This window comes from Tyto alba, unplaced genomic scaffold (assembly GCF_018691265.1).
Source record: "Tyto alba isolate M040663 unplaced genomic scaffold, T.alba_DEE_v4.0 Super-Scaffold_7, whole genome shotgun sequence".
Classification (NCBI taxonomy): Eukaryota; Metazoa; Chordata; class Aves; order Strigiformes; family Tytonidae; genus Tyto; species Tyto alba.
This window is the reverse complement of record NW_024881328.1, coordinates 26,900,502-26,924,070: the sequence shown is the minus strand read 5'-3', so window position 1 is coordinate 26,924,070 and position 23,569 is coordinate 26,900,502. Positions and strand designations below refer to the sequence as shown.

General features: G+C 38.0%; 1 protein-coding gene across 8 annotated transcripts in view; it reads left to right on the top strand.

Moving 5' to 3' along the window:
* The window catches only part of ZNF385B (zinc finger protein 385B), a 172,673-nt gene that overhangs the window by 98,548 nt on the left and 50,556 nt on the right, over positions 1 to 23,569 (top strand). For 6 of the 8 annotated variants that reach the window (XM_033010943.2, XM_033010944.2, XM_033010942.1 and 3 more), the window contains one exon: positions 14,547 to 14,677. The exons of 1 other annotated variant lie outside the window; for it this stretch is intronic. In XM_033010943.2, the coding sequence (XP_032866834.1) occupies positions 14,547 to 14,677 (131 nt within the window). Of the gene's footprint in view, positions 1 to 14,546; positions 14,678 to 22,651; positions 22,843 to 23,569 lie in introns of those variants that run through there. One more of the 8 variants, XM_033010948.2, reaches the window with a different exon arrangement.

The window sequence follows — 23,569 nt, the reverse complement described above, 5'->3', positions numbered from 1 at the left end:
GGTACTCTATTCAAATATGCATTCCATAAAGCATTTAAAATGTAACGTTAATTTCTGTTCTTCTATAATAGAAAAGACATCTGAGGATTAAATTTCATTTTGCATGACTCATTTTTTGTGTAACTTTCTGAAGTGTTTAACGGAATATGCTTGAAGTTCATTTCCTGGGAAAAAGGTGTTATAGAGGCCTGAATTTCTGTGTTGGCAGCAAGCTGTAAGATAAAAACTGTCTTTGCAAAACTTGTGTTGAAAAGGACCTTAAATTAAAAAAACAAAAACTTAATACACCACATCTTTAAGGGGTGGATTTAGAATAATTTACATATATTTTTCTCTTTAATGTAAGTATTCTACTACTGGCAAATGGACTTATTCTTCTCTTTCATGTTTTATTCTCCACTCTTATTACAATTTTTAAATACCTATGGAATTCTTTCCTTTGGAAATGGCAAGGCTTATCATGCATCTTCCTCATCAAAGCACATATAAGCAAGTTAATGCTAAGTTCAGTTCCCTGATCTTATCCTATGCTGGCAGGCATATACTGTAGTTGTGGGCAACTTTGAAAAGTGGTTTTGAAAATTCTGGAAAAATGACACAGAAAATCCAGGTGTGTAGGTACTGCCAGTGCAGGTGGAGAGAGATTGCTTGTCCTGTCTGTGTTAGGTGACCATGTTAAAAATGTGGGCTCCTTCTATAGGTGATTGAACTGCAACTGCAAAATGCAAGTTCAGAGCTGCCTGCTCCATCACCTGCTTAAGGAACTTCTGCTCCCGAATTAGGGACTTCAGTTAGGGTCTTCAGGTTTTACAACGCTGAGTGTATTCTGGAGTATGGTTTCACTCTGAAAGGCTGTATCTATTTCAGAAGTACATGGTGCATTTTAAGCCCATTCTGGAATGTATTCTTAACAGTGAAACCATGACTAGTGTATGCACAGGAATATATAAGCCTTGACCTTAACTAAGGAGCCAGTCTTTCAGCCCTATCTTTTCAAACTTCTCTTGCCAAATTTAGCATGCTGCTGTAGCACCTATTTATGCAAGGAGATGTTACAATTCAGGACATTTGCACAGAAATGGAGGGATAGTTACAGTGTATAGTCCAGAATATGTGGTAATAGATAGAGGAACAGGTAAGCTGCAATCCTCTCCCTGGACTGCAAGTCATTCTGCATGACTTGCTTGCTCTGGTGCGCCTACTACAAATGCTGCTATCTGTGTAATGCCATAATTGTTTGCCTCTTTCCATTCGGTGTTCATATATTTCATGTCTTCACTGGGTTTCTCTGTGCAGCAATTTAAGAACTATTAGTCAACAAAGAGCACATAGCAGTTTCTGTTCATGTAGTGTCAAAGTGAAGATGTGAAACTACTAAAAAATACCGTGGTACCTCCCCTTACTACTGCTTTGCATTGAGAAACACTAGCTATAGCGTCTGACCCAGCAGCTGTTGTTTCTACACAGAGCTCCTTCTGATGAAGTTAATCAGCCGAATTTCACACTTGTATTGCTGTTAATCCTAGTGACTCTGCGGACTTAAAAGGAATGATGTCAGATTTGTACCAGTGTAACAGATCCAAGTTTGGACCATTGTCAGAGTTTTGTACAAGGAACATCATACCTCCAGGCCTTAAGTTTGTAAAAGCAGTCTTGCTTCCGCTGGTTTTGCAAATATATGCAGTTACAAGGGAAAAACAGAGGTACATTATAGATAGTCTTTTAAAGAATTATTTGTATCTAAAAGTATACTCTGATAAAATGCCTTCAACTGTGACTTCAAAATTTTACATGAATACTTTCATTAATCTGGGTTGCATATCAAGGTTTTTACTCTCCCTGTTGCAGTAAGTGGCATTATAGCTACTAGAAACATTACGAGGGGGAGGAAGCCATGTCTTTTCAATAGCAGTGTTTTCCCTCCTTGGTGCCTTTTGCCAGTTCTTCCCACCTCACAAAACCAAAACACCTATTTTTTGAAAACTGTAGTTTCATCTCTCATTGTTAAGTTTTTAAAAGTTTAGAGGTGTAAAGCCACATTTCAAGCCATATGCTTTCTGTAAAATGTGTATTGCCTTCCAGTCAGAAAAGTCTCTCTTTCTTCAGTCTTATCAATTGCTAAGTATGAAGTGAGGTTGAATGTATATGTGTGGTAGTCTTGAGAGAATTAAGAAAAACGTTTAAAAGTGAGCTTAAAGCCCAGTGATTGGGAATTTAAGCTCATTCTTAAAACAGGACTCAGGACAGATAAAAAAAAAATGCAGTGTTCATTGCTTCATTCTTCCTTCTCAAAATGATAGGCTCAATTATTTACCTTAGTATATAACCAGGGGTTTAGAAAATGAAACAGTGAGGGAAATATATCTGTCTGTTCCAGGAGGCAGGCTGAAGCGTGTATGCTGCTTAGATCCATCTCTAAACTAGCATTTAGGATACTAAATATTAAGTATTGATTATTGCTTTTAAAATCAATGTGAAATATTACACTTACTTTTAAGATAGTGCAACGAATGTTTATTAGAAGTGAGAGGGAGTTGCTTCTTAATAGAAATAATAACTGAATAGCCATCTTGCCTGATTTTTAAGTTATGCAGCAAAATGCTATTACATTGTAGTACACCAAACAACCAGAAGTGAAAGTAATTTTGAAAAGTAGATCAAGTGGATTTTTCCTGATAAGGGTATCTTAAAGAATATGTCTTTTATCAAGCATACTGTAAGGGTTTAGAAGTTCTCTTTAAAACACCCTAATAAAAGCACAGCTACAAACTGTCCCATGTCAGAAGATAGGAAGTGTGGCAAGGAAAATTTGACTAAACTATAAACCCTTTATGGACTCACACACAGACTGTATGTATAGGTAGGAAATGGAAAGTAGTTTAAAATACTAAGGATGATGAAGAAAGCGTGACAGGAATGTGTAGGACAAAATTAGAAAATAAAATGAGACTGAAATAAGCATCAAACTTTAAGAAATCTTCCTATAAATGCACTTAAAATACTTAGAGAATACCCAAGAAAAAAGGTGGATTGTTATTCTGTGAATGTCAGAGGAAGCCAAGAAGTTTGGGTTGCAAAGAGACATTTTGGCATCATTTTTTATTAGATCAATTGTGTTAATGTGACAGTCATCAATATAAATAACAAAAACCTGTAAGAACAGGTCAGAGTGTCCCAATGAACTGGAGTCTTCAAAACACTGGTTCTGACAAATGCAGCACAAGGATACTTGCACAGATGGAAATATCAGAGCTGTTGCCACTTGTGAAGAGGAGACGAAGTCCCAGAGTAATAAGAGAGCTGATGGGGTCACAGTATTTTTAAAAGAGAAGGAAGAACAAACTGAGTTTAATAATTAAGAGATAATCTTCCCTCTGAAGAAAATGACAAATGAATTATGCCAAAGTATATGAAGGAAAACAGGAGCTGGGTAATAAGCAGGGATCACTCCACTGAATGCAGGAAAGGATTGCTGTATATCACAAGCTGAACGTGAGTTAATGCTGCCGTGTTGCCAGCTAAGATGGATACCACCCTGAGAGATACAACCAGAAACATAGTGTGGCAGGCATGAAATTTGTCTGCTACACTGCAGGAAAGATGAGGGCTAGTTCAGGCAAGTCTGGATGAGAATAAGAAGCATCAGTGCTCACAAAATTTTTCTTTTCAGCCACCCATGTCTTGGTACTCTCCATTTCACGACCGAGAGTTCAGCTTGACCAGCTCACTGGTCTGGTTGAAAGAAAATTTCTCTTTTGCTGGTTTGTTGCCAGTTTGTTTCCAGCTGGTCTGACTCCCTGCATTGGCTCAAGGGGAGTGTCGGGAGCGTGGGGGCCATGGGGCTGCCCAGCCTGCACTCAGTGTGGTCATGGAAAGTACATGCAAGCTGCATGGCACATTTCATAAAAATGCTTTCATGCTTGTTTTTTACATCGGCTCTCCCCTCCTGTTTATTTCGCTTTATTTTCAGTAAAGTGGTTGATTAATTAGATTTTATTTATGAAATAAGTAATATTAAAGTGATATTAATTAGACTCTGGGAAATTAGAGGTGGCTTTTTTTGGAAAGGCTTATTCTAGCCGAAGTTCTATTAAAAATCAGTTTGAATGTTTTGTTAAAAATATTTCTTGTTTGGTTCAATCTCAATGTGGTTTAAAAGAAACGTTCAGTTATATACTGCTTTTTTTTTTTTTTTTTTTTGTCTCTCTTTCTGAATGTAGCTGAGGGTAGAATTACCCAAGTTCATGTCATGCAATCTTTAACAACATAACAGCATCAAAAGTCATTATGGTCCAGCCCTGTCAATGCTGGACCCAAAAGCAGAATAAGGTTTCTAGTCAGACACCAGTGTTTAATTAATGTTCAATAAAATCACGAGTATGGTGATCTGTGCTAACAGATCTGTTAATCTGAAATATATTGCCTTCATTCATCCCTGTGTAGTAGAGGGTAGATAACATGTATTACAGTTTCATACATTTTCAAGTTCTTACTTATTCATCAATCCTGACTTTGAGAATAAGTGAAGCAGTGCACCTTAACTCAGGAGAGCCAGGGTTTGTGGACTTTGATCTTCTGAATGTCATGACCCCACACTGCCCCTAACCCTGTGCTCTGAGGTCCCCTTTTATGAACTTTATAAAAAATTCAAGCAAACACCATTTTTTTTCTTTTTTTTTTTTTTTTTTTTCCCCCAGAAGTTATTTAAAATGCAGCTCCATAGCATCCAGCTAGCTAGTAACCCCTTTAAGTTTAATTCTAAGAATAATACCTGGGAAAATGCTACTGAAATACAGACTATTAGTCTTTTAGGTTATAGTTGATTTGGTGATGTCAACAGCAGGCTGCACTCCCTTTGGAGTCAAGTTGCAAACACTTTCCTCAAGGGTAATTAAAGCTAAGCACACAGTTACAACAGCCCAGATTTGTTCGGGCTTGCTGGTTGCACACTGTCTCATAGCACCCAACATCACAAAAGCACCATGCTGAAACGAAAGGAGTATTTATCTCTGAGTCTTATGCTGTGTATATGCCTAAATGCTGCAGAGGAGATGGACTGTAACCTTAGGGACTAAGGTAAGCATCTTGGCACCAATTAACAGTGGGAAGCCTTTATGGGACTACATGGTCTGTGTTTTATTATTCTTTTGCTTTGCTAAAATGATTCGTGGTTGTATGGTCATAGCAAAAACCTCTGCAACTTCTGAACAACTATTTTTTAGAGGCGATTGTGTAATATGTGGGAAAAGCAAACAAGGCATAAAATTCTCTGAGCTATGATGACTTTTAAGAGAGTTGGAAATTGTCCAATGAGGTTAAGTGATTAGACATGTATGTGAGGATGCATATGGGTCTAGACCGCTATTACCTTTGTGCACAGCATTGCTGGGCTGATGTGGTGGAGTATTGCAGTGGAATAAGGATCAAGCCGCCAACTGCAGACATAAATCCCCCAAATCTAAAAGTTAAGGCGTAATGGTTTTGACCAACTAATAACAAAGTGTCCACCCAGCAGCATTCCAGGAGATAGACTTGTTTTGTTTTAGTGGCTAGCAACTCAGTACCTCTTAAACAAAGTCTGTGTTGAGGCTCACTGAGGGTTAGATGATGGGCTCAGTGGTGACAAAATTCAGAATAAGAGTTCGATTTTGAGAAACATCAGATTATATGAGAGCTGAAGTGGTAACAGACTCTCTAAAAATCTAACTGCAACCTAGTCCCATCCCCAAAATTATGAAACTTTTAGACATGTCAATGGGGCTTTTTTTCCTCCTTTTCCTTAGTAGGGAAGCTTCGGTTTGTAATGAACCATTGTGTTAAATCAGAATCCTGAACTGAGAGGGAAGGGAGTGCAGTGCTTCATCCTGGGACACTTTCAGGCTTGATGCCCAGCAACTAAGAATTTGTAAAGAATTTGTACTGAGGGGAAAAAAAAATGGGAACGAGCATGAAAGTTGCACCATGCTCTGGACAAGATTGTGACTTCAGTAGGCATGTGGTGATGTTGTGTTTTTAGTTAAGGGTGACAGCAGAAAAGCAAACAAATACCCTCTCTCACTGTACCTTTGACTTGGGAGAGTGGAAAAAGCAAGGGGGGGTTGGGGAGGGGTGTGTGGGTGTTGGATTGAATAAATCAGGAAAAGAGATCCTAAGGATTTCAGAAAGATCTCCATTAGTGCAGATGGCAAGAGAATAGAGATGAAAAAGACACAGCTGTTTTTTTCTGTCATATTTGGAAAACTTCAAAGTGAAAACAGCTCCAAAGCAACGTTTCCTAGAAGCAGATAAGAACAGAGAAGGGGGCAGAGCTGCCTGCTTGGGCTGTGGATACCAAAGCTAGAGGCTTGGGCAAGCCAGGAGATTCTGAGAAAAAGAAACTGTGGTAGACTGCAAAACTCCAGCTGACTTTAATGGAGGCAAGAACGTTGCATTTACTAATAGTTGTCACTGTTGTATTAGAGTAAAATCCAGTTTACTGAGATTGATGGTGTTAAACTGCAATATACCACTCTGCTTTCCAGTTAAACAAGTTGTCTTGGTTGCTTTAGAAGTCTAGAGAATTAGCTCTTTTAAGAAACTAATGAAAAATATTTCCATACTACCAATAGATAATAGCAAATTGCTGTTGTACTGAAGCCAGAATGTTTCTTCTAAATATAGTGAAGGATGTTCCTTAATTTATCTAATTGCTTAAACTTGACAAGGAGCCAGTGCTAACAAACATTCTTTGATATTAGTGTAGTACTTCTGGAGTTCACTTGACTTGGGAATATAAACACTGCAGAAAAATTTGTGGAACATTGTAGCACAATTGCTGTAAAATTTAGGCTGTGTTGTGCAGGTGTGTAAGTCCTTTCTCAGCCACAAGAATGCAAGAGTGGCAGCTGAGGTAAAAAGAGGACAGGAGTGTGTCACACGTTCTGCAAATCTGGGGAGGGACAGAGCTCTTCCAAACGCTACGATCAGGCAATTGTAACACTGTTATTTAAGGAAAACGCAAGATAATCTGTTCCACTTCTAATTATTGGACTTCTTACTCCATCTGTTCTGGTATCTTCTGTACAAAACCTACAGGGGTTCCTGGTGTTACTGCAAACTACTAGAAATGCAGTACAACTGCAGGAGAAGTATTTTTCCTGATTAATGTTTTGATGTATTTCTCTGTAAAATACCGAAATTCCAGTTTTCTATTGTTATGCCTCTACCCTTCTCCCCCCTCTAGATAAACACACTTGTTCTCTATGATTTTAATGTACTAAATGTACAGATTAAGGAGATAAATATTGACACAGTTCTTTTGAATATTAATGTTATTATAATAGAGATTTTCAATATCAGCTTTTCCATGATTGTCTTCATATCAAATATATGCATAGTATTCGTGATCAATAATCAACATTTTTTTTTTTAAATGAACATCCTTCAACTGAAGTATTGGAGATAGAAACTAATTAAATAGGTAGAGGAAAAATTAACAATCATGGAAGTTAAAGTAATTCCAAGTCAACTCTAATATTTCAATGAGGAAGGGTCTGCTTTAGTGAAGATTTGCTTACTTGTAAGTACAAGTAGGCTTATGTTTTTATTTTTAGAATTCTTATGTGAAATACATGCCATATATATGTGTACTTATTTTCTGATTGTAAATGAGCTATATATAATTATCAATATTAAGTAAGTGGTGGTTGACTTTTTGGATAGATTAAATGCCAGAGCTTCCATTCATTTCAGCATCACCAGATATCAGTTTATTTTTGGTATTGACCTAGCCAGTGGAATAATACATATATTTGAAATGTAGAAATACCTCATTTTATGGTAGCTGATTCTATACAAAAGGAAAATATGGAATTTCGTTAGCATGCCTCCATAGAACATTTATTTCTAGACGGGTAGTAATGGAAATACTAACTTCATGCTCAAGCATACTGGAAATCATGTTTTAATTTGTAGGGAGAGAATTATTTACGTAATCTGACATGGATTTAAATAAATTATTCTTGAACACAAAGAGCTTAAACTGTACAATATGTAGATAATTTGTATGTTGCAGTGAAGTTGCATCAAATGCAAACAAATTGGGTTTGTTGAAGCATCTACTGAAAAAATAAACTCAGAATGGAGTGCAAAATATTTGGCATGTCATTTTGTATCCATATTTGCTAGACCTGGACCAATGCTTTCCTACCACTTCTCTTATGAGTGTTACACAGAGTGGTTCTTGCTTAATGCTGTTGAGTAGCCATAAGCTCTTCACCAGTTCTAGCTGCCTTTTCTTGTGGCTTCTGTAAAAAAACACATCTTTTGAGGAGTTACCCATTTTTAGTTGCCAAACGTGGATGGGTGTGTATGGTTTGTGCTTTTTAAATCTGTTAATAATTCAGTGGAAGATCCGACTGCTCCATTGGTATGTGAATAATGGTTAAGAATTACAAATTCGGTGCTCACTCCCAAGTTTTAAAAGATGCATGTGTATCAGTAGCTTTGATGGTAATCATACCAACTCCCAAAGGAGCTGCATCCTTATTCATTAGTGAGTTAGTTTGTATGATGCCCTGGGTGGCAGAGAAGTTCTTAGCATTTTTTTCTATTGTCAGCTGGAGGCTGTGCCATGTCTCATATATGCTGGGCTTCTGCTTCAAGTTATTTTTACAAATAAGTTGCCTGGGTAGTGAGTTATCTCTTAGGATCATATTAATTTGCTGTTCAGGAAAATGTGTTGAAGTAATGGTTCTATCTCTCCTTGACTACTTTACTTTTGACAGAACTGTAGTCCCTATGGGTATCGTAAGTTTTGTTTATCATACCATATTATAAGGAAGCAAAGTTTGTTCTGCTGAGTGAATCCTCAAAAAAAAAAATCTACTAAAATGCTGTATTTATTCACATTGCTTTTTATTTAAGAGAATAGAATATCTTAAGGTTCACCTTCATGAGTATTACTAATGGAATATTTTTAGAATAGCTTTTTCCTTAAGCATTTTGATATCAACACCTGCTGTTCAGAAATTCAGAATTCTTTTACTTGCACTTCACTTGTTTTTAGCAGTTTATCTTAGCAATAAACAGAAACACATGGCATTCTCTAATACCTATGTACAGCTGTAACTAAACAAACAAAATTAGAAAAATTCTGAAACCTGTAAACTGATCATACTGAGAAGGAAAAAAGACTAATATTTATGTTAAGTATTGGGAAAGATCTCAGGGGCTAATGTCATATGAATACCTAAGGTAACAAAATGTAGTAACTTGCAAGTCATTGATTTTTACCTGTCATTTATGGGGAGAAAAAATGTGTAGTGAGAGCAGATACATCTGGGGCATGATGCAGTCAGGGCATCAGACAGAAGGGAAGAAAGCTATTAAATTTTTTTATGTGCATTTCTGTAGTTAGGTGGGGTTTTTTTATAAACATAATCTCATTGTGCCAATCTTCCCATAAAGCTACATCTAAGCAAGTGTCTAGTGAAAGTTGGGTTTTTGTGGTGGGTTTTGAGGGCTTTTTAGTTTTTTGCAAGGCTATAGAGCTGAAAAGATTTTTTTATTCAATGTGAAAACCTATGTACTGCCTCTGTCTTTAACCTGTTTAGAAAACTTTCTGGAGTCACATGCTGAAGTAAATATTTCTGACAATGTTCAAAAGTTCTACTGATAACTTAATAAACTGTACTGAAACTGTAGGCTCTAAGAAAAAGTTCATAGATAAACACATGCAGAATTATCTCAGAATCCTTCCCTGAAGCAGTTTCAAATATGTTGCGCCTGGTCTTCTCTATTCTGGAGCTCTGAAGGAAAGTGCTGTAAATGGAGATGATAGCGTGAAGTCTAAAGGCACGTTGGCTATGCAGTCCATAATGAATTCAGCCAACGCGGGCAAAATGAAAGGGACAACTTGTCATCCACCCTTGAAGTGATACTGTTGGCTTAAACAGTGTCTGAAAATGCTGCACTAAAAAGGTCAGGGGAGGAGAAAGCCCAGAACTGACCCGTCCCATCAGTTATACTGCTACCGTTCCCCAGCCAGTTGAGACTACTCAATATTGGTGTAGAAAGTAAAGGTTACCCATAGCTGAAAATGGTCAGATAATTCAGGGATGAAAAAGCCAGCACAGCCTGCCCATAAACTGAAAGCTCTGTGTAATGTATCTAAGTAGTGATAGGTGTAAATATCTCAAATGAGGTGCCTTTGAAGTTTTTCCAAATACTGTACATGGCAGAAGTTAAAACAAATGCAACCATGTGCAATCTGAGATGGATGTAGATTGTCTAGTTCACAGAAATTAGTCAACTTCATACTTTCATTCAGTCCTGATAACTCTTCAGTTAGTCTTCCACTGCTATTGTTCTGAGCCCGGGCTGATTCCTTGGATTGGAGGATTAAAACATTGTAGCAACATTTTCAGGAAATAGAAAAAGGGGAGAGACTTGATCATGGCTTTAGATTTCTCTGTAATTGCCTGTAATGAAGACTTCGGAAGATCATGCTTTCAAGTCTGGAAAGTAATTAATTTCTTTAAGTATGTTGAAATTGTTCACAAAATGTGTTTTAGATGAGTAAGGACTGTGATGGAATTGGGTTTTTTGTGTAATGGTCTAATATTGACCCAAATCAGAGGAATTAGTATGCAGACATTATACTTTTTGTGTGCGTGTTTGTCAGTGATAAAGAAAAGCTTTTAGGGAGTAAATCATAAAGTAATACTTTCACAAACAGTTTTCAGGAGGTACAAAGGGAGAAATTGCGTGCTTAGAAATGAACTCAACACTGCTCTTACTTGAAAAAGGTGAGCAGTGACTGTTAACTGTGGCCAGAGTTAGCAGTGATTTGCCTCTGCCTAAACTGTGATCATGTCAGTCTTGGCTTCTGCAGATTTTCTGTGAAGCTGCAAAAGAGCTGCCAGGGGGTTGTTGGTAGAGACTCCTCGGGTCCTGGTGTCATCTGTCCCCTTCCTGGCACCTGGGGGAAGGGTGTCTTGCTGCCCGCTGGGACTCATCTTGCCACAGGAGTGACGGGTGCGAGGCTTTCTAGCTGACCCCTCAAAATATCACTTTCACCGCTTAATCTATTCATTACATGCCTTTTTTTGTTAGAGACAGGTCAAATTTGAGTAACGATGGCAACCTTTCAATTTTTGCAAGAACATCAGTGTCCCGGTATGTTGCGGTGTATGTGAAGCCATATGTATGTGGCTAAAGAGGAGCAGCGCCTGTTAGGCAGGGACTTGTTTTTCAGATGAATATGTGTAGGAGGAAGAAAAACTTTTAATACAATGAGACATTTTTGGATCATCTGCTCAGATGAAAACCTGTTTTCCTCCCCTTAGACAAGGGTAAAAGGGACCAGTGAGGATCAGTGCTTTTTGGCAGTCTGTCTGCTGCTTGCATCTCCAGTACGTAGGTAACTCTTGCCATGGGAGTCAAAATTGAAGTTGCAAAGGTAAAGCACTGTTTAAAATTATGAAGCTGAAATAAGAAAATGGATTTACAAGAAAGGTCAGTTATATTTATGCCAAAGATTTACAAGTAGTTTAAAACAATCTGTGTTTGGCATGTTAACTTGTCTTTGTCATTAAAATGCTAATGAAATTGTAAACATCTGTTAAATTTATGGTGATAATGAAGCTTGTCAGCTATATCTTTCTTTTGCCAGTATTCCTGCTTAGCTTAGGTCTGCATACAGATGTGGTGGAGTGGTGGTGAGAATCTGTTTGAACTTTGGGAGCAATGCCAATGTAAAACTGCCCTGTTCTGTTTGATTTGATGATTCTGTCCTGAAGTGCTTCTACCTGTAGGTTAGGTCATCTTTAGCTGATCATTATTCCAGAGGCTTTCAAGGGTGGGTCTGAAAATCAAACTTCAGTCAAACAGGTTCACTGGTTTTTGATTTGCAATAGTCAAAGTAGTAAACTGGCGAACAGAAGTGAACAAATTTCTTTTTATTAATGACTCCACATCAGCCTGGTAGGTGTGTATGTTTTCTATTTTGTAAGGACTCCAAATGTATCCAAGTCTACTGATCGTGTATTACTCTGGCAGCAGAAACACCATGGACCACAAAACTGCAGGCAGATTTGAAATTTCTTTGTCACAAGAATTGATCTGTACTCAGCCAAGGAGTACAAAGAAGATTGCATTGTTTTCAGAAGGATGCTGGTTATTTTTTAGTTTTTAAAACTTTCATGCCAAATGCTCTCTTTACCTTGGTTAAAGACAGCATTAGAAGACAAACTTAACTCAGATTTTAAATGTCAGTCACAAATTAACTCTATTCTGCTATTTTTTTTTCCTGTAAAATTTAGTTAAAACATGTAACCATAGCTTCATTGAAGTATGTATATGTAAAGAGAGGACAGCTCTTTTTTAACTTCATGGATCTATAATTGCTTATGAATTTCAGAGAAACACTTGTAGAAGTTAGATTGGGGATGGCATTTTATGGGCTTGAGGTAATTGAATACAACATAGCTGCTGTTTGACTATAACTCAGAAATCTAAATTATGTAAATCTACTGTTTCAGAACCAGCTAGTAGAAAAAATCATCAATTTTGCAGTTGAAGATGTTTTCTTCGGATAAATCCTCTGACACACTGCTTTCCTATTGATGCATTTTTTTCATTATGGATGTGAAGGAGAAACTATAAGCATGCTAGCCTTTAGCTTTTTGACGTTTGTGACTCCACTTGAATAAGCTTTGACTTAGTTAATTAAGCACAACTGTCAATGAGTTTCAAGGGCTTATGCAGAAATAAACTTTACCTTTATGAAAGCATTGGGGTAGGATAAAGGAGAAATCTTCTGGGAAAGTGTCTCAAGCATATTTTTCCTTTCAAGTTGTGCAGCTCAGTTGGGATGGTGTTCAAAAGATCTCTCTCCATAGTTATCAGTGACCCATCTTTGTGCAATAATCACACTTTTCCTATAGAAGAAAGAGAGAATAGATTATAGCTTGCAATTCATCTTCTAGAGCATAATATAATGTTTACTGTGCTGCAGCTGTGATCAAAATACTATCTCTCCAGCATCTACAAAATTGGAGCTCAGGGCTAGTTGTAAGTGTTCGGTTGTCCAAAAAATCCAGGCAGCCCCATCTGGCTTTTGAACTCAGCTTTTCTCTTGGATACCGTAAGATGGGTTTGAAATTGTGTCCATGGAGGCAGGACGATAAAATTAAAAGGAGGAGAATTTCTGCTCTGCCTACAGTTTTGCGTGTCCTTACCAGGGAGAAAGGGAGATCCCTTAATGGAAGACTGGTACTCAGGCAGCCCATATGCATTGCCTGGCATCTTGCAAGTAGGTGCAAGTGATTCAATTTTATGGGAGAACAGAGGGGAAAATTGCTTGTTTACTTTTCTCCTTTCCCCTGCCCCCCACTTCTTGACTACATTTAAAAAGGTCAGATTACTTCCATGAGAAAAAGCTTAGGTAATGTGTGAAGCTCTGCTTGAGACCAGAGAAACTCCTAAGAGGACTGTTATGCTCCCAGCTGATGTGCTGTCCACCGGTGAGTAGGAGAAGGAGGTAATTATGGAGAAATTCTGGCAGAGGTAGGAGAGGCAGAGTGTGACTCACCCTCCTTTAGAGGTGTGGGACACTTGTATTCCAGTGCCTGCTTCAGTCAGTGTTGAATTATTTATTCAACCTAGGGAGGATAAACTGATTTTTATTTTATTTTTTTATTTCAGTGAGGGAAATTTTATTTGAAATCTATTTTGTATTATTTCAGGAAAAAAAAAATTACTCCTACAGGCATAGCTGGAGGCTGTGTGCTAGGCACACTATTGTGTGAATAGGGCAGATAGCTAACTAAAAATGAATATTTGGACATCTGTGCCTTCCCATTCCTTCGAGATCTAGCTGGGGAGTGATTCTCAAGTGGTATACGTAAAGAATTTCAGCATATAGCTTTCTGGAAAGATCTTGTTTGGAGAGAAAGATCTGGTATCCTATTAAGAAAATGGTAGTTTGCACTGCATATAAAGAGTTGTGTTTGTTTATGCGCTAGCTGATTATTTAGTTGTTGGATGTTTTCTAATATTTGCCTTGGACTGTAAAATAGAAGGCATTTTATTAAATGTTGGGTGAAATGGTGTTTGTGCAGCACCTGATAGTTACTGTCAGAAGAAGAAAAAAATAACACGCAGCTCACTATTTGGAAACCTCTGGATTTCAACTTGCATGTATTGTCTGTGCTAGCTGATCTAATAGGCAACTGAATTGCAAAGCATCTGACTTTCATGGGCACACATCCTGGCCTTTTTGGCAAAGAATAATTTTTCAGCTTTAGAAAGGATTTATTCTACCTGCCAGTGTGATTTATATACCATATGTCTCCTCTTCAGCATCTGAGTATCCATGGCCATAGGGAAGTGCTCTGCCTCATCTACAGTGTGTGGAAATAGGTTTCTTTTAATTATATTAACTCCTACAGAGCCACTGTATTACCTCTCTGTATTTTTTTTTTCTTGCCAGTTGTGTCAGCTATACTGTGTGTGATGTGGAAAGGAGAATACTATGAATTCCTGGTTTTGTTTGCTCTTGGCAGGCACTACTACACTTCCCACCCTTGTGCGCACACCTACCTTGATGATGCAGCCCTCCCTGGATATCAAACCCTTTATGTCCTTCCCTGTGGACAGCAGCTCTGCTGTTGGATTCTTCCCAAATTTTAACACAGTAAGTAAAGATGTTTCCACATTTAGTTTCAGTGTATGCTTTCCAAGCTGGTTCTAATATCCACTGTGGAAGCTGCCTTAAAATAGTGCATCACTGACACAATTCTAGAGCGCTCTCTTTGTCTCTGCTGTGGCAGTTGCTGTTCCCTTGTGCGAAAGGCTCGGAGTGGTACCCAGCCTTCTCACTAAGCTAAGTCTGTTACAGCCAGTGAAGCAACTGGAGGATCATGTTAATTCTGCTTAATAACAATCAAGTCTAAAATTGCACAGCCAGCCAATGTGAAAAATGTGAACCTGCTACTTTTAGTTGATGGTAAACCATCATGGGGATTTTGCAAAAAAAAAAAAAAACTATTGCCAAAATAATGCTCATTGCTTCTGTAGTTCTCCATGTTTATCAGAGCAGCAATAACAAAAATACTCTTTTCTGTAGCTCTTGATTCTTTTACAGCTCATAAAATGGTTCTGAACGTTATCAGAATGCTTTTTTGCTATCGCACTTTATCATTTGTTTAATTAATTGCTATCTTAAATGTATTGAGTATGCCAAAACCAATATTTCGCATGTTGTCACTCAGGTTTCCATGTGTGGAGGTAATTCAGCATGGAACAAGTCAGGAAATAGTAAGATAATAGCAACAGGAAGGCAACTGCTCTGGGTCATTTCTGCCAAGTCAGCAAGTGTGATCTCTTCGTATGTGACCGTTGCCTGAACTGTACAGCATCACACTTGTTACTGTAATTGTGGGGGGGTGGAAAGGGAAGCAGTGTCACCACTGCCAGACAGCGATCAGCTGAACCACTGCCAAGTGTTTCCTTTTGCAAACTCACCTTCTGTCTGAAGTTAAAACAGCAAGAGGTTTTTTTTTTTTCTTCATGACTTTCAAATACATCTTGCTGACAGTCCTTGTGCTACAGCACGTGGTGCTGTGTGATGGTTATGAGGTAGTATATCAGCCAGATTCTTTCAAATGTCAGCAGCCCAATGCGTATTATAAACAGTAGCATATATTACTGATTTGTTGCAAAATGTACATGTGAAAATTGTGTGTTGGAGGAAGATGTGGGGGTGTGCAAGTGTATAGACTAGGGGGATACACACATGTGCATGTGTACAGAGATAAAAGATTTTTAAAAATCCAGGTATGTTTAAAGTGCGGGACCAAAACTCAATACAATTTTAAGCAAGCAAGCAGTGTGTCATTCTCACCTTCCAGGCATGATGCAATTTATATTCATTTCCATCCTCTTTCTAATACATTCTAGAATTTTATTTGTTACTGATTTGTCTGCTTTCCAGTTGCACTGACTTTATAGGTGAGCTTTTTCACAGAACTGTACATAAAGACTCAGAGGATCCATTCTATTGGGATGCTGTAGTTGTAGAGTCAAGCAACTTTATTTCCTTACTGATGGTATTACTGAATTTCTGAGTTACAGTAGCCTCTAGAGACAGATTAATTTGGATATTTTGACTGCTTTTGCCTATGCAACTAGCTTACATTTATCTGGGTTACGTTTCATTTGCCTGATTCCTGGAATGTTTATCCTTCACACTTGTCATTCCTCTCCAAACTTCTATGGGTTTTATTGAAAAGAAGAGGCCTGGGGTAATCAGCAAATATTGTCGGCTCAATGTCTACTTCCTCCCTTGGAATTCTTGATAATCATATAAAATCATGCTGCTATGCACCACAGACACCACATGTTTAAACTTTCTTTTCTTGAGGAAAAATTGTTCAGTACTACTCTAATTCACAGACTTTGCCATTTACCTTGCAGGTATTGACTTTCCCTAACAGTCTTTTACAATGGACTTTAAAGCTCATTGGAAAACTAAATCATTCATGGTAATCTACTGATGGGCACAGTGAACGCCAGCTGTCATGTATTTCCTTTCTTTCTAACTCAGCACAATCTTTACAAATGTAAATTTCTGTGTTTGCATAGATAAAATACATTTTTTTCTTTTTCACTGTAAAGTGGTGGTGGGAGTATGTAAAAGTTTGTAAAAAGTGTTTTTCCAGAGGATAGATTTGAGTGACTAGAAACTAAATCCAGTTGACCCATAATGTATGTGTCATCCAGAGTGCCTTAATTTTTCATCTTGTGCAAAAACAGAATATTGGAAGAGTTTTTTTTGTCCCATCCATCCCAAAAAGCCATCTTTTGCCTTATGGATCAATCAGGAAATCTGTGCACTTCACTCACAAGAGGACTTGTCAAAGACTATAGACTGTGAAACCTCTAGTATGCAACACTCCATCTCTTTGACTTCAGCAGGACTGAGGGTCCCCTGCAGCACATGCCAGGGGCTGCTGTTCATGCTTGCAAGTGTTCACTGAAGGTGGCAAAAAGAAATGTGGTCTCAAGAGAAAGCTTCTTTGGATCCACCTGTTCATTTTCAATAGCATTCAGATAAGGGAACATTTTACTAAACCTTGCCAGGAGGTGGTTTCTAGCTTAATTTCAGTGGCCTGAAAACAAACATGTTTAAAGGAACACCTCCTACAGTGTTTCCAAAAGAACTTCTCTTATTTATGGAAATATATTTAAAATCTGGGGTAAACCCTTTCTTATATAGTTAGCTTTGACATTTTCAATTCTGAAAACATCTGTGATGCTCCAGATGAAACATCAGTGTTCCCATTTAGTTTGTGAAAGTGTTCTGATCACTTTCTTCTCTCCACATGGGGTACTTCCAAAAGAAGCACTGAGCAGGCCTTGATTTTTTTTTCAAAGAAGTGATTACTCCAAGTATATCTTATTTTCTTGACAGAATTGTGTGATTTAGTTTAAAATGCCTCCCTTCTGTTTCTCCTAAAAATGTTAATAGTTCTAAAAATGCTGTACATATACGTATAGTACTTATCAGTTCATGCCCCAATTAAATTTGTCTTTTTTCCCTAGGACTTGCTTATTATATAGGAAAAATTAATTGGGCAATGATGGCACTAACTCCTTGGATACATGCCTTTATTCCTCAATAAGGGTGCATTTTTGTTTCAACAGATCAGCCAGAAAGGGATCTTTTAAGGGCAGAATGAAGGATTCCAGCAGAGAGGTATTGCAGAACAGGTGCTCTCTTCTTTCCTGGTCTTTATTGTTTCTTTTCATAGCACCAGGAAATATTTTGGTCAGAACAGGACAGGCATGACGTGACTGTCACAGCCTGAACCTGAATTCTTGCACAGGAGGACAAACCCTCTCAGAAGTGCTGCAGCAGTGGATCCAAAAGTGACATCATGTTTGTCCTGGCATCAAATTGTAAAAGCTCTTGCTCAGTTACTCACACCCCTCTGAAACGCACAGCTTGAACCAAATTCTGGCCTGGTATTACTTAAAATGTTCTTGTTTATAGCAGAATGGCAGTCAGCGTTACACAAACTTCCCAAATTAGTACCTCCAATTTGGAATGGATGCTGTATGAAAAGGTATTGTTTAAGCAGAACTCTTTTTTAGAATGCTAAAATGACTCTAACGATTCCTTAACATGTAATGTCTTGGACATTGATTATGTTTAGAGATCTATAAGACGTCAAAGTCAAGCGCATAAAGTCAATGGAAATCAAAGCTAAGATTATTGTGGTCCCCATTGTGTGTTTATTATACTGTAATCTTGAATTTTATACTCCCTGGCTTCCACCACACAGCTTTGCCTTCTGTACCATTCTTTCTTTACACCTCCCTGATTCTTTGTCTCATGTCACCTGTCTTGTGTACTGAATGGAAAGAGGAAGCTTTGTAATCACATCATGGAAGGTTACCACGACGCATGCTCTAAAGTGGCTGAAAGCCAGGATTTGTTTTGCAAGGGGAACTTAATGATCGCTGTCTGCATTGCCCTATAAAGGATGTATAATCCCCAGAAAAAAAAAATCTCAAAACTCCAACATGTTCTTTGTCCTGAAGTGAGAGCAGCACTATGTAATTTAAATTTAGTTGAAGTGGTACAGCCAGGGAGCCATCAGTCTGCACAAAAGCAGTATCAGCAACTTCTCAGATTCTATCATCATAGAAAATAATCAGCAATTCATATGCTTCCTTCTGAGTTTGTTATGGCCTCAGGGGTAATCAAAGATTATAGCATCTCTTGTAGCTTTCACGTTAGTGAAATATTTTCCGTCTAACTAGCCCATGATTGGTTTCTAAATGCTGGTTCATACCTTCATATTTTAGAGGACACACGGGTTAACGTGGCCTACTTACTGCTTCAGTGTCTCTTTCTCTTCAAGTAGGTTTATGGTGATTCTTTATATTAGAATTCCCTCAGTTCCCTTGTGAAGTGGACCAGAAGTATTTTACATCTGCCAGTGAAGGTGAGCCAGCTGGAATGGGCTACAGGAAGGGAAAGACGAGCTGAGTAGTAACTCAGAAATCTCTGTCTCTTCTCCAGCATCAGCCTTGCCTGGACTAAGTATCCCTGGCCTACCCCCAAGACAACTACTGGGAGGGACTAATTTTCTCTTTCCTCTTCTGTATTTTCAATTATGTCCCTCATTTTTATTTGCTACCTATCTAGTTCTCACTTGAAGGGCCCAGTAATCAGCCAAGGAAGAAGTGGAGGTCTGCAGATAAGAGCGTGGGGCACTCGTATCGCCGGCTCCACTCGCCCTTCTGTGCCAAGCGCCTCTTCTGTGCTTGGCACAGCGCCGTGGCTCGGGAGATTTCTCTTTCCTTAGTAGGGTCTGAATTCAGCCACTTAACGCTGTGCTGCAGTGCCAAAGTATGCTCTAGAGCTCAGGATTGTATACAGGAGGAGCAAATTACAGATGCAGCCAACTGGATGTTGCCAACCTATTATCTATGGTCCTCTTGAAGTAGCCTGTCCGTGTGCTCTGATTTCTCCATTTCTCTTTTATGAAGTGCTGGAGGGAAGTGACCTGCTCTGCTCCTCTCCCACTGAAACACTCTGCTCCAGAGAGCAGGTGAAGTTTTATAAGAGCTATACTTTACGCTCATTAACAGCACAGAAAGGAAATTTAAGCAATTCACTTAGAAGGAGAGGTGTCTTGTAGAGTAGCTGGGTATTTTTTTGGGGGGTTTCGTTTTGTTTTTTTTTTTTTTTTTAATCAGCTAATGGCAAGATTTTTTTCTTCTAGACATTTTATATCCTTTTTTATAGTCATGCAGGCACAAAAGACACTTCAGGTTTGCCTTCTATTCCTGTGTCGAGCTCTTAAAAACATTCCTATTTCACTTTTAGTTATTATGGATATAATAGTTCGTGTTTTCCAAGTCATAGCCAGAATCATCCAAAGTGCAGCATGAGGAATCCACCTGTTACCTTTTATAAGGGGAATAAAAAGAGAATAATAGGTGTTTTCCCACATACTTACAGGTGAGGAAAGCAAAGGTTCAGGAACCACATAATAAAGCCCAAATTCTGGCAGCACAGACCTCTTTCTGCTCTGTGGCAAGTCTTTGCTTTCTCCTCTGAATCTCTCCTCTCACAGTACTTGGCTACAGAGCCCCTTATCCTTCGCGTCTTCCTCTTTTCAGTTTCCTGTAGTCCCTTTCTTTTGTGTCCTTAGGCTTTTTGTACCAAGTCAGGAATTTCTTTTTGTCTTTCTATGGCTTTGATGTAAACCAGCAGAGACCTCTTTCAGCTGAGGTAGCAGTTTTTGGAAAAATTCTTCTCAGCCTTTGGAAGCCCTGAAAAATGCTTATTTAAGGTGGTACGTTTTTTTCCCCACAAAATACTTGAGCCATTTCAGCTGGAACTTTAAAAAATGATTGAGCTTGAAGAAAACACCAGGTGAGACACACTGAGTTAGATATGGAAAATAATTAAAAAAAAAATGCTGCCAGAAGCAGGGAGTTGTCAATCAGTCTGACAGCTTTTACAGTTTGTGGTATTTTAACATCAAGATGCAGGTTCCCTAGTTCCTGTCAGGAATCTCTTCAAAGAGCAACTCTGTTAAGTTAGTGAGCCTAAATAAGTACTTTTCTGCCTTGTTTCTAGTCTTTAATGCATATTATTCTCAGGAAAAAATCTTATTTGAAGTAATACAGACTGGCTTTAAGGAAGAATCTCTTCAAACATTAATTATTGTTGAAAGTTTCCTGTTGCTTTGTATTTTCTCTAACAGGAATTGGACAGATGAGCTTCCTACTCAGTGCCCAGATCAGCAGCCAGACAGGAAACCCTGTCTCTAAGGAGAAACTGTGCTGACACGCACCGGTGAGAAGCAGAAGTCACTGGGTGCGGTGGCCTTTCCCTACTGCTTCACAGGAGCTCAGCACCCACTGTATGGGTTTTGAAAAATGGTTCCTAAATTGCTGCAGTATGTCCATCATTGTGCATACAAGTAATAAGGTCATCAGCCTAATTCTTCAAAGAAATACTGTTTCTGCATACAAATCCTACCATTTGCTGAGTCCTACAGAAAATCTGTTCCTTGGCTGCGTGTTTCATCTCTGTCTTTACAGAAAGCATGGAGATAGTCTCTCCAGCACTTCAGCAGTATTTATTTCTTTACTGGTCAGCATAGGAAAAAGCTAAAAAGCCTTCTTCTTAATTGAATTGCTTTCTTCTCAAGTTAGTAGTATGTTCATGACACTAGGAAGCTGATTAAAGGGAGAGGGTTGTTAGCCATAAATATTTTAGGTGTTAGACCACTGAAGGATGTTTTTCAAATCCATTGTGAAGAAAAAATCTCCCCTCAAAGCAAGCAGTCACAAAATTGTAGTTTAAGACAAACAAGGTACATGTGTTACACCATTATGCTTATAGAGATTTTGCTAGTTTCTAATTATGAGTCTTGTCCTAAGTAACATTCTGAAGCACCTTTAGTGAAATCTAATTCTCCATGTGTCTGAATACAGAAGTGACTGCTTTTGCAGCATCCTGGCTGTATGTGACTGGCTTTCCTGCCCTCCCTCACGTTATTCTATGAGAAACAAAGAATTATGGATATAATTATTAAATAATAAATTATAAGATAATATAGGCAAGAATTATTTATCATTGTACTCTTTCTTTCTGGATTTGGATATAGCTAGTGGTCTTTTAATCTAGATACAATGAATTTTATGACAATTTAATGTCATAATCACAACATAAAAGTGCTGTGTGCCAATTTAAAATAATACAGTGAAACCCATCATACTTGAAACCCAAAGATAACAGGTTTGAAGCACAGACCAGCTGATTTCAGCTACCAGAGCAAGGCTGATTTGAAGATCTGTGCCTTTCTAACTGGTCTTCTCTGTATTCAATCTGCCTGGTCTCACAGTAGATACACCACAACTTCAGCTGCTTCCCCAAGTTAACACTAGGGAGAAAGGATCACATTTCTTGTCATTTCCAACAAGTACACGAGCAAGTTTCTACCTTGCTTTGTGTCTCATTTACTTGGATGTAAAGAAAAAAAAAAAGCAAAACCAAAAACAACAAACAAACAGAACCGAACCAATAGTTTTTGATACTACATTAAGTTTCAGGTCAGGTTTAATTAGAAATGGAATGTTTCTTTAAAGATTCATCTCTAAATACAGCGTTTTTAAATCAGAAGCATTTTAAAGGCTGTTTGTAGAGGGTGTAGTACTGATCAAAAATAACCCCCTCAAACTCAAGCCAGGAACATCATTATTGATTTTTAAATGAAGAAAGCCTATTATTTGTTGCTTACTATCAAGAGTAGGCAACAGCTGTCAGCTAGCATACTTATGCAATTCTTAGTTCTGATGTGTTTCTCATTTATATTCAGCCATTTTATGTATTTATATTCAAATGTATATATACAGATATAATTTATTCTCCTTTTAGGTTTTGTTTTTCAGTATGTAAAGGTAATGATATTAATTCATTTCAGAAGACTAGACTTCTTGTGTATTTATCTTTATTTTCTTCATAGAATTAATCAAGGCCATGAATTTGTCCCTAACCACTCTTTGCACAGTTCAGAAATGTAGGGGAAATTCAAATGTACCTAATGGGATACCATTCATCTTTGTGTTGTTGATGTTCTAGAGCAGGCTGGGAGCAAGAAAACTGTCAGCAAAACTTAGAGCAGACCCTTAAGAAGAAAAAAATCATATCTAAGGACCATCTCAAAGAGGAAAGCAAAAATCAGGAATCTTGTTTACCTCACGTGTTATCTAAGCTGCTTTTCTGACTACTAACTCCTAGGCTTGAGTCTTTTGGCAGGATTCTACTGAAAGGTAATTTTTCATATTATTTTACCTGTTCATATTATTTTACTCTCAGATGGTAATAGGTAGTGTAACAAGAATAGCTTTGCTCTCAGAATATGTTATTGGTTTGTTTTTCAGCAAGTCTCAAACTGTAGTATGTTTTTATTTTTTGATGGATCCGGAGGCAAGATGTTTTTGGTAGTGTTTGTTTGATTAGCTGAACACAACCAAATGTTCTGAATAACAACAGCCTTAATAACAAATGGCAGTTGTATACCATCTTCCATCAGATTATTTTGAAGCATTGTAAATATGTTATTTAGAACTTTCAGCCTTTTTGTGAGGTTGCAAGTATTTTATCCACTTTTTGCAAATGAATAATGTAAGGTTCAGGTGACGTGACTCATGTACAGTTAAACTGGTGAACCAGCAGAGCTACAAAGGGAAGGGAAATTGTCATATTCCTTGAGTATTATTTTAACCACTGAGTTTGTACTTGACTTTGTTCTTTTTCTCAGGTTTGCTCTGTCATGGTCCTAAAGGTTCATCTTACAGATGCAAAGTCTTATACTATGGTAGAGGAGTAATCTGGATGGATTGAAAAAGACACTGCTGATTACCTAAAGTGGGTCTAGTTTAGTATTAAACCTCAGATACTTGCTTTTTCCTCATTCTCCATTTGCCTGGGGAGGAATTCTCTTTCATCCCAAAACCTTTTCAGCATCTTTCTGTTTCTACAACATTTTTCTACAAA